General features: G+C 39.7%; 1 protein-coding gene across 1 annotated transcript; it reads left to right on the top strand.

Moving 5' to 3' along the window:
- Positions 1 to 672: 672 nt before the first annotated feature.
- LOC104289014 (lanosterol 14-alpha demethylase) lies at positions 673 to 11,229 on the top strand. Its single transcript, XM_009887904.1, has 9 exons — positions 673 to 762; positions 1,764 to 1,940; positions 5,452 to 5,578; positions 7,313 to 7,487; positions 7,667 to 7,786; positions 8,229 to 8,413; positions 8,954 to 9,060; positions 9,985 to 10,153; positions 10,826 to 11,229. The coding sequence occupies exons 2-9, from the start codon at positions 1,788 to 1,790 to the stop codon at positions 11,002 to 11,004; spliced, it is 1,215 nt and encodes a 404-aa protein (XP_009886206.1). The 5' UTR covers positions 673 to 762; positions 1,764 to 1,787; the 3' UTR covers positions 11,005 to 11,229.
- Positions 11,230 to 11,645: the final 416 nt, after the last annotated feature.

The raw sequence follows: 11,645 nt of genomic DNA, 5'->3' as shown, positions 1-11,645 counted from the left end.
GCCGGGGGGAGCCGGGTGGACGGACGGGGGAGCGGCGGTGCGCTCACCTCCGGGCAGCCCTTCGTGGGGAGCGCGGAGAAATGGGGGGTAAGATCCAAGCGTGCGGGGGAGCGGGCTACGGCGAGCGAGGGGCGTTCCCCGCAGCCTCCCCGGGGACGGTTTCCGACGGGAAGGTTGCAGCAGCGGCTGGTGCCTTCGCCCAGCCGGGGGGTACCGCGTGAAGCTGAGGTGCTTGGGCTTGGTAGAGGCCGAGGCCCTGCCCGCTCCTGTCAGACAGCCAGCTTAACAGAAGGCTCCCACCTACCTCTGAAACTCTGCTGAACTGAGGTCGATGCCTTTGGGGGACTGCTTAACAAATCGTCAACGCTGTTTTGTGTGACTGCTGTCTTTCCATCTGCAGGATCTTTTTGCTTTGCTTTCAGAGACAGGTTAGCAAGAATCTTAATCGTATTCATTTTATTTTAACGTCTGCTGCTTTTAAATGTTGCTCGCTGTTACTCTTATTAAAAAAAACCCAACAGTTGTCCAAGGTTGGCATTTTCACAAAAGAGTTTAAACAAAACGTGTATAAAGCCTCCTCTCTGATTAGTTTTTATGTAAACGGACATTATTTTGTTATTCTCTGAAGAAAATTCAATATTTGCTTTTCTCTTTCTTCCTCAGAAATACCCACCTTATATTTCATCAAGTATCCCTTTCCTTGGACATGCAATTGCATTTGGAAAAAGTCCCATTGAGTTTTTGGAAAACGCCTATGACAAGGTATGTTTTCCCACATGACTGGCTGAGCATATGCTAAAATATTTCCGTGTATCTATGAAGTTCTCTATCTGGAACCTGTTTAAAATCAATTCATTCTTATTTACTGCCTTGAATATAGAATGCAGAATAGGCTCTGGTTTCTTCAGATCTCTTTATGTACATCGTTGTTAGAGAAATAGTGTTTTCTGAGATATCTCTTGTGTTTCAGATTTAAAAAATATGCCTGCGTATTTGGCTAATGCTCATAGCCGAATCACAGGTTAATTAAAAAGTCATTTTCATGATGTTATTTCTTGCCTTAATTGGGGCCCTTTAATCTCGCTCTTTACTAATCTGTGAGTATGCTGGAATGTAGCTGACCACCTCTGTAGGCAATTTGATGACTTTTAAGGCCCTCTCTAATGTTAAAAGGGCTGGTGTATAAAACCTTAATAGGTTTCATAGTATAACAGCCCAAAAGAAATGGACTAAGGCAGTAGAGCCTGAATTCCAATGAAATAAGATTTAATGATCTGCTTCACATTGTCTAAAACTTAAGCTTGAATCTTAGCCTGGTTAACTTAGAGAAAGCCAAATTGAGCATGTGAAGATCTGCTGGACGTGACCCTTAAAGTTTAAAATTGTATTTGCTCTTAATTACCTATGCATAACTCCAAATCCAGAATTTTTTGAGACAGTGTTTGTAGATTACTGGAGGCTATGTGTGCTGTAATCTCTCTGCTAGTTTTTGTAGTGTAATTGATCTTTTATTTACATTCTTTAAACTAAATGGTTTTAAAATGTGCAAGATGATGTGTGTTCATTATAATGTTAGATGTCACTAGTAAGTATATTGAGAACAGAATATAAATGTGGTTTAAAATATTTATATCTTTATTAAATCTCCAGAAACTTCTTAGGAGAGTAAGTGATTTATGGAAGCCTGTACATAAAGAGATACAGATTTAATGATTTGTGTTCTTCTTATTTAAAGTAAACTGGTTTGGTTTTTTCTCTCTTAGTATGGACCTGTGTTCAGTTTCACTATGGTTGGCAAGACATTCACATACTTACTGGGTAGTGATGCTGCTGCTCTACTCTTCAATAGTAAAAATGAAGATTTGAATGCAGAGGATGTATACTCTCGGTTAACTACACCAGTTTTTGGCAAGGGAGTTGCTTATGATGTCCCTAATATGGTATGTATTTTAAATATAAGATCAGTAGAGAAATAGAGATTTAAATTCTGAATAGGCAGCCCTGAGCTCTTGGCTCTGTATGATGGGGTTGTGTGTTCATACAAAATTCTGGCATATTGAGGTAAATTGTCTCTGTTGGATAATCAAGACTGAACAGGTTTAGGTTGCTTTACTTACCACCTGGCCATTTGTCAGTCTGGGTGCTATTTTTTGTTCTTGAAACCATCTAATCCAACCACAGAGGAAAAACTAATAAGCAAGTCTCTTTTTCCTTCCCTTATAGCATGCCACTGACTGCAGTTTTTCCCTCACAAGAAACTTTAGTTCTTCCTTCTGAGAGAGCTTTAAGAGAGAGAATTTTTCATTTGTGCCATGCCCAATCTAGATACAGGAGTATTAAATTGACAGTTTGCACCACAAGGTTTGTCTTGCTCAGGCAAAAATCAGTTTGTGTATGTTTGCAGAATACAGTGTGCGTGGGTCTGGAAGCACAGTGGCTGTGTCATGTGGCATTGTTTCTGAGCTAAGCGTTGGTTGCTTTCTTGTTTGTGCATGTTGTCTGGTGTGACAGGTTCTTAAACTGCAGAAACCAGGTTTTTGGTGGGCAGGCTTTCTCCACTGGGACTCTGTATTCAGTGTATGTTGACCTCGACAGTCTTTTGTACAACATAGTAGTCTGGTAGCACAAACAGCATTGTGATGGTCTTTATTTTTGGATTTTCAGCTTTGGCTTAGTTTTGTTCATATAGATGCCAGTTATTTAACCAGTAGTAGTTTCTGTGGCCGTCAAGACTTTTCCTCCTTAGCATGCCTCTTCATTCTCCCCTGCCAAAGGTACTTGCAGCGATTGTTGCTCTCTTAATTATGTGGCTTAGGGGCAGTAGTCACTAGTCTCTTTTCCTCCCCACCAGCCTTTTGCTGTGACCCACAAATTATGTATGTTGTTCTTACCCCATTCTTTTGGAAATTTCATATACAACTGACTACCAACAATTTGCCACTTTGTAAATAAGTTAAGGAGAACTTAGTTGTCTCCTGCTTTGTCAGGAAGAGTTAAATTGTGGATAGACAGTGTCACAAAGTTTGGGGGGAGGATTATTTGGGTGGTAGGATTTTTTTGCACTTGACGGATTTGCGTAGCTCCTCCCATGCCTTTATGAATGAAACCAGCAGCCTGGATAACAAGTAGGACATTTCTTGAGTCCTGGGAGACCTCTTCCACAAGTGGGGTCATTCTAGCAGACTTGTTTTTACCAGTTCTGACAGTTGGAGGTCTTCCTCAAAAAGTCAGGGGTCTGTTTTGGAGCTGCTAGAGTGGAGAGGATACATGATTCTCTGCAATACATCTTTCATGTTTTTCTCTGGTATATACTGGTTTCAGAAAAGTGTCTTTGAATCAGACATAGACTGCTAAGTTGGCCAGATTTTCCCTATGTTGTGCTTATTCTTTGTATTCTGACTGCAGTGGGATGTCTGCTTGGAACGGAAAGGTGTTGGTTTGTCTCTTAATTCTGTGAAAGATCATCCACTTCTTGTTACAGCTGTTTTGACTTATGCTTTCACACATAAGTTTTGACTTATGCTTTCGCAGTTCATGGATGGATTTGAATGGCTGTCTTCATTCAAGAGCTACTTCTATGGGATCTAATCTCATCCTTCAGGAGTTTTATAGAACTTTCTATAAACTCCTTGGAAATGGTCATTTCTTACACCTTCAGGCCTATAGGGATGATTAAGGCCTACCTTGCTGGTCTGCCATATACTGCTTTTTTCTGAAATAAGGTCTTTTTCTAGAGTTACCCTAGTTTTTTCCCTAGCATGTGTTTGAGTTCTGCTTTAATCAAGAGGTTAATCTTTTCATATTAATCAGCCTTTGGGTATCTGTGGATGTCTACTTCATTCATACCTTTTATACTGCAAGGACTTCTTCCTTTTTATCTCTGCAGATTCAGGTTCCTCAGAAAATCACCTGGGCTCCTTTTTTTCTGCAGCTAGGAGATGCAGGCGTTTTGTTATTGGCATGCACTGATTATCTCTGTTATGTGTTTCCCCATATGACACTAGTGAGGTAGTGTGTCTGGTTGAGGCCAGAATGCATTCTGCTAGAGGTGAGCTGTTGTTTTTGTATAGTGCTGCCACCACAACTTCGTTTCAGACATCTACTGGGAAAGCATTTAGAGAGCTGTTCAAACTGTCATTGCGGTTCTACTGTTGGTGGATCATCCAGAACTTCTTTTGAAGCCCCCTTCTCCTTGCTGAAGTCTCTGTCTCTTAGTCTGACAGTGGCTTTCATTCATGTGTTTAGAAGAGCCACCCCTTATAGTTGACTACTTGTTAGAATGTAACTGATGACTCTTTAAAAGGAAAAAGTTACTTATTTACCAGTAATTCTGGTAATGGTTTATTAATATGCCTAGTCTATATGTCAAGTTGTATTCACTCTCTGTCTCTGCCCCCCAAGCCTTTTGCAGGTAGTTTTGCATTGAGAGGAACTGAAATGGCTGAGGATGTGTTCACTCCTGTCTCTGTCAGCCTTTCCTGTCTCCGTCAAGCTGCAGATGGGCTAGCATGTTGCAAGGGAAAATGTGCTTGTCTCTCTTCTCTCTGGCATGTGTACCCTCTGATAGGCTGCTGGAATTCCCACTACATTCTGAAAACAAGTTTCTAGGAAGTAACCTTTCTTCTTGTGCCTTTTGTTTAGTGAATAACTATAGTACGTGCAGAGCCCTTGGTGGGAAGACAATTTTTGGTGTATTGCTCATGATATAGTGCAGATCTATAGAGCAGATGCCCTAATTCATGATTAGGGCTTAAAAGTTCATTGAATACTTTTCCGAGTAGATGACTTGTCAGCCTATTGAATGGTTCTCTAATAATGGGCTTTTTACTAGTAGGTTTATTAGCTATGAGTCTATACAAAGAAAAAAAGGAAGAGGTGAGAAGGATGTGAAGCTCACCATTTTCCTAGGAAGCAGTTTGCTTCCTGGGCAGTGATCAGAGGGCCTTGTAAAAGAAAGGTGCATCTCTAGACTAGAGGTAAGGTATTACTGTGTGGGAGAAGACAGGCATTCAAGCAGAGAGAAAGCAAGAAGGCCACATAACAAAGAACACATACTGAATCCAGACTTTGCAAGGACAGATCTCATTACATTTGTGATTATGTATTTAAAGTGCGTTCCGTATTTCAAACTTGAGTGCTTCTTGTATCTTCAGGGATAAAGTTTAACAAAGATATTAAAATTATTTTCTGTTTTGGTACTGTAAAAGAGAGAATTGTAGCTCCCTTAAGCTAATATTTTACTTGGGTGTTACTGAACTTTTGCTTGAAAAACAAAGAAGGTGAAAATGGAGTATTACCTACTTAAATTTGGCTATCTGTTGTACCCTACAATCCTAACCATAATTTCTTTTTGCTTCTATATATTCTTAAAGTGCAAATGATAATAAGTTGTTAATTACATCAATATGATGATCCTTGCACTGATGGCTTTTGCTGTCTTGGTTCCTCTAGGTATTTTTGGAACAGAAGAAGATGCTCAAAACTGGGCTAAATATTGCCCAGTTCAAACAGCATGTATCTGTGATTGAAGAAGAAACAAAGGAGTATTTCAAAGCATGGGGAGAGAGTGGAGAAAAAAGTAAGCAAGATCAGATGCATTTTTCCTCAGATTTTCTGGGAAGTAATTAAGGCCAACACACTATGTTTTTGTAAATGATTTACTGCAGTATTAAAGAAATTAAAAATGACATAGATAAAACTGTACAGAACATCAGAAGACACATGCAAAATAGATTTTGTTTAATCAAATTTAAAGCTATCAGAGAATAAATCTGCTCAGAAAACCATTGACAAGAGTAAAGGGCTATCTTACTTTTGCTTTCTTACTTGGCTAATAGAGAGTGTACCTGTTGCTTGGCTGAATCATGCTCGTGTTGCATGGTATGAGTCAGCTCAGTGTAACCACCTCTTAGTCCCTAGGAAAAGATACTGCTCTGACTTCCCAGAGCCTATCAGAGATCTTAGCTCAGTGATCTTCTATGCTGAAGAACTGCATCCATGAAGCTGATAAGGTTAGATTAATGATCTAAGGGGAATTCTTTTGTTTCCTACATGTCTTTCACAACTAGCCTGCTAGGCATAGCGTCACTATTGTTGCAAGACCACATTGGCATAACGGTGTCAGAAATATTAGTTATTTAAACATATGTATTTATAAGATATATTATATAAATACATAATACTTATATATGTTGTGGTTTAACCCCAGCCAGCAACTAGGACCACACAGCTGCTCACTCACTTCCCCCTTGGTGGGATGGGGGAGAGAATTGGAGTAAAAGTGAGAAAACCTGGGGGCTGAGGTAAAGACTGCTTAATAAGTAAAGCAAAAGCTGCTCACACAAGCAAAGAAAAACAAGGAATTCATTCACTACTTCCCATCAGCAGGCAGGTGTTGAGCTGTCTCCAGGAAAGCAGGGCTCCATCACGACCAAGAGTTGCTTGGGCAGACAAAGTGCCATCACTCCGAACGTGCCCCCCCTTCCTTCTCTTTCCCCCAGCTTTATATTCTGAGCGTGATGTCATATGGTATGGGATATCTCTTTGGCCAATTGGGGTCAGCTGTCCCAGCTGTGTCCCCTCCCAAATTCTGGTGCCCAGCCCACTCGCTGGTGGGATGGTGCAAGCAGCAGAAAAGGCCTTGAGTGCTAGTGACAACCAAACCCACCAGTGTGCTGTTAATCAACACTATTTCTCATCCCAAATCAAAAACATAGCACTACACCAGCTGCTAGTAAGAAAGGCAGCTCAGTCCCAGCTGAAAAAACCTGACGATATAGCACTTATATGCTTATAAATAGTATTAAATACATATAACTTATAAAATATATTTTTAATAAATAAAATAGCTAAAGATAAAATTATATATTACCATATTAAATGTATAAATATTATTATTTAAAAATAACTCAGTGAGCAGCAAAACTAAGTGGTTTTCCATGGATTTGGATTTCAAGTCATTTTCATGTGACTTCTTTTATATTTGTTAAGGATTGAGCTTGTGCTGCATGGCTTGGAAGGATTAGTAGCTCTCCTAGAAAAATTTCTAGAAGAAAATACCTTAGAAAAAAGTTGTTGAAATTGGCGATCTAATTAAAAAGTTGTTTGAAGAGAGACCCGATAGGCGCACAGAAATTTAAAATTAGAAGCTTCATTCTCTTAGTAAGACAATCTAAAACTCTATTTAAAATTATTCATCTGTGTCCAGTTACTTATTTTTCTCTTCTACAAAACAAAAATAGAGAATAACCTGTAAAATACAGCATCTTGCCTGAAATGCATCTTCAGTAACATTTTTCAAATCTTTCCTCAGACCTATTTGAAGCCCTTTCAGAACTTATCATTTTGACAGCAAGTCATTGCTTACATGGGAAGGAAATAAGAAGCTTGCTGAATGAGAAGGTGGCTCAGCTGTATGCCGATTTGGATGGGGGTTTTACTCATGCTGCCTGGCTTCTGCCAGGTTGGCTACCTCTGCCTAGCTTCAGGTACCAGAAATAACAGATGAAGCAACTTAAGTATTTTATGTAAATGTGTTTGTTGTTTGGGGTTTTCTTTCCCCCCTGTTTCTTGTCTGTAAGCTATTCTAGACGTCCCAATAAATCCTCATAAGCATTTTATGTGTTACTTTGTTTAAAGTTGCTAATAGAAGTGTTTTGACTTGCAGACGTCGCGATCGAGCTCACAAAGAAATAAAGAATATTTTCTACAAGGTTATCCAGAAACGTCGAAAGTCTGAGGAAAAGGAGGATGACATGCTCCAAACTCTACTTGATGCTTCATACAAGTAAGCCAAGGGTTTGGAGACTTGTTGTTTACAGATGTTTTACGTTAGCTCTTCAGTTAAAACTATCTACCAAAAAATGAGAAATATTCCCCTGTGTTCTGAATTGTTTTGTTGCAAGCAATTGGTCCTAGCTGTATTCTTAAAAACAGCTTAAAAACTTTACTTGTAAATGGTTATTCAGATTTTTGAGTTTTTCATCAGTGGTTACAAGGCTGCTTCCTTTTGCTTTGCTGATTGTTTGATAATGATTTTCTTTAAGGCTCCTAGAGAGTGTCTTTCCCTCTGTTCTCCCTTCTCCCTACCCCTAGGTCTTTTGCTGCCCCATTTAGGGTAGGCAACGAAAGAGAAGGAGGAGAAAAAAGCACATTAGAAGAAATTGTAAATGCTACTGTAACAGGAAACTTGATCAAATGAAGCTCTAACATAACACCCTTCAACCTAGGGATGGCCGTCCGCTGACGGATGATGAAATCGCGGGCATGCTGATCGGGCTGCTGCTAGCGGGGCAGCACACGTCCTCCACCACCAGCGCCTGGCTTGGCTTCTTCATAGCCCGAGACAAATCAATACAGGAACAGTGCTACGCAGAACAAAAAGCAGTTTGTGGGGATGACTTGCCACCATTTGTGAGGCACAGCCTGAGCTGACTTTGATGCCTGGGCTTTCCTGTGACTCAAAAATATATTTAAAAAAAAAAAAAAAAAGACACTCACAAACAAATGTGAAATATAGTCATATGCTTTGTGTTAAGATCATAATCTGGCATGGTCACTCTGTGGTAACCGTTTGCCAATAATCTCCTCCATCTCCTCCTCTACAAGTAAATTTTCTGCTTGTTACTGTTTTTTTTTTAATCAGTGTTGATAAAGGAAATTACAGTTCTTATAATGTGTATTTAAGAAATGATAGTTTCTTAATGTATGCGTGAGACAAATGTAGAGGAGGAAGATCCTCGTATTCCCACTGAGGAAAGGGATGCAGCATGACCTTGATCTTTAATTAGGCATCAGAAAACACTCGTGAGACAGATTAGTAATACATTATTGGGGTAGCTAATGTAAATATGAGCTGCTTATTCTTTGATTATTTTTTTTTTTAAATTTGGTTTTAAACAATATAAGATACCATTTTGTTTGTGTTGAATAAACTTGGCTATATAACTTTCTCTATATTTTCAGCTCAAGGATCTCAGTTTGCTGGACCGCTGTCTAAAAGAAACTTTAAGGCTTAGACCTCCTATAATGACCATGATGAGAATGGCCAGAACTCCCCAAGTGAGTACACTTGTTGGAGCTGGCTTCACTTCAGCAGAACAGGGCTGGAAGAGGCCAGGTGGGGGGTGTCCTGGTGGGCAGAAGGAAGAACACGAGTGAGCAGCGTTTGTTGGCAGGGATGAAAGCTGATGGCTGCCTGGGTTATATCAGGGGAAGTGTAGCTGGTTGTTGATTGAGGAAAGCAATTAACAGCTTGAACAACTGGTAGTTGTTACCTTCATCTGGAGTTATCTGTGTCCAGTTTTGGACCCCTCTGGCCCCGGCAATCAAGATGTTGATGAAGTGAAGCAAGCAGAAGGCCACCAAGATGGTCGGGGCTTGTAGCACTTCTCCTCTGAGAAGAGGCTTGAGGGAACAGGGGTTGTTCAGCCTTGGAGAAGGGAAGGCTCTGAGGGGACACAGTAATGGCCATGTGCCAGTTTTGCTTATTCAGCAAAACTGACCCTTTCTTTTAGCTATCAGTCCCACTTGAGCTTAGTTTGGTGCTACCGTTTAAAGATATTTTTTTGTTTGTGGGTATTTTTAATAGCTATCTTGGAAAAATTTGGCTTGCACTTAATACAGGCTAGGTAAATCTGAAAGAAAACTTGCTGTTTGTACAAATAAGATAGAAAGTCAAGTCAATTTTTTAGACAAATGTCTCTCCCATGACAAATGCTTTCAGTAAATTTTAAGTTCATTCATTTTTTTAAAAAACTCTTTCTGTAGAAGTGCCAGCCTTGTTAAAGCAGCTGAAAGGCTCCTGCAACTACTTGAACATTGCGTCCTATGCAAGTAAAACAAACTATTGGGCTGCATGAATGTTAAATGAGCTTAGCCAAAATCTCTTGTGAAATTCATGGCTTATGATATAGCACTTCGGGTAACACTTTAAAAAGAAAACCGGAGAAATTTTGTGATGTGTGCGGGTCTTTTCTCTTGTAGACTGTTGCTGGATATAATATTCCCCCCGGCCATCAGGTCTGTGTGTCTCCCACTGTTAACCACAGACTCAGGGACTCCTGGAAAGATGCTCTAGAATTCAAACCTGACCGATATCTCCAAGATAACCCAGCAGCTGGAGAGAAATTTGCCTATGTTCCATTTGGCGCTGGTGAGTTAGAAAACAACCCCTTCCTGAGTGATTGTGCACTGAAGCGGCTCATATTGGTCTCCTCGTACAGCACCTCCTGCAGGGTCTGAGGATGTACATTTTTCTTCCTATTGCTGCCTGAAAGTTTTCTTAGTGTGAAGGTGCTGTTAAAAGAATGATGTGGATGATAGTTTTGCATTAGTAGGAGCTGTACATCATGCGGAGTAGCAATCAAAACAAATCTTTCGGTTAGCACATGTGATATTTGACTCAAGTCTTTTCAAGGCAAGGTAAAAAAACCTGGGAATACCAAGTCAGTTTAAGGCACCACAAAAAATCTGCATAGAGTCATAACTGCCAGAACAGTCTGAAAATATCATCACCGCAATATGGTTACAGTTGGTATTTTTTCTCAGTGTTGTAAACACTTCTTTGGTGATTCATAAATTAACTCTTTCTGGTGAGGACAGAACAGCACGATCTCCTTCAAATTACTCTGTTTTATGCAATAACAGCTTATAAAAACAAGACTTTGGTGGCATTAGTAATGGTGCAGGCGCAGCATCTGAGCCTCACCTTGTTCAGAAAAGAAAGACGCGATTACTGTCCACATAAAATTTTTGAAGTTAGCTTGTTGTCACAGGTGATCTAGTTACTAAGTATTCTAACTGCTTTTTATGGCTTCCCTTCTAGGCCGTCATCGCTGCATTGGAGAAAACTTTGCTTATGTTCAGATAAAGACTATTTGGTCTACTTTGCTTCGTTTGTATGAATTTGATCTCATCAACGACTATTTTCCAACTATAAATTATACAACAATGATACACACACCTAATAACCCCATTATCAGATACAAGAGGAGGTCACTGTAAATTTTGGAGCTAAAACCTTATTTAAGTTGTATACTAACAGACTTTTGAATGAAATTGTGACAAAATGAGTGGCAAGTGGAAACCGTTGCATCTGCTGTTAGGAAAGCAAGGATAATCTACCAGATACAAAGTCTTTGCATCTGTTTTGTTTGTTTGCCCACGCTATTTAATGCTGCTGTGCATAATTCCTTGTTCTACAAATTTCTCATTGCGTTTTTACAGAAAAAGTGTTTCTTCTGTTGGTGTAACATGTTTAAGGTGCATGCTGGCTCTTTAAGATGAAGAAATAAGTCATTTCTACAACCGGAACTCTTTTGCTTTTGAAAAATAATTGAAGATTACTTTTCCCCAGCTAACAAGGGGTAAGACTCTGTACCCAACCTCTGTGTCCAACTACAGTAAAACTGTCGGGGAACAGGCACTGAAAGGGAACATATCTGTGATTCTGTTCCAAGAGAACTAGGTATGGTCTTGGCTGATTCTTGGAATTTATTTTTTAAAAGTTACTGTACAGCTGAGTAGTAGGCAGACTCTGAAATGTTAATGGAGAAGTCTTTTCTGAGAATAAACGATTTAAATGTCTAACTTGACGCAGTTGTAAAACACTTAGGTTCAGAAAGCTACAAGTAATTTTCTAAAAA

This window comes from Charadrius vociferus, unplaced genomic scaffold (genome assembly GCF_000708025.1).
Source record: "Charadrius vociferus isolate BGI_N301 unplaced genomic scaffold, ASM70802v2 scaffold447, whole genome shotgun sequence".
In the NCBI taxonomy this organism is placed as follows: domain Eukaryota; kingdom Metazoa; phylum Chordata; class Aves; order Charadriiformes; family Charadriidae; genus Charadrius; species Charadrius vociferus.
The sequence above is the reverse complement of the archived record's forward strand: the minus strand, read 5'-3'. Positions and strand labels throughout refer to the sequence as shown.

Excerpts from the sequence above, each read along its gene's own strand:
- LOC104289014 (XM_009887904.1), top strand. The coding sequence starts at position 1,788 with ATGGTTGGCAAGACATTCACATACTTACTGGGTAGTGATGCTGCTGCT. Across the intron at positions 5,579-7,312 it reads GGGAGAGAGTGGAGAAAAAA|ACCTATTTGAAGCCCTTTCA; the intron begins GTAAGCAAGATC and ends ATCTTTCCTCAG. Across the intron at positions 9,061-9,984 it reads GAATGGCCAGAACTCCCCAA|ACTGTTGCTGGATATAATAT; the intron begins GTGAGTACACTT and ends TTTCTCTTGTAG.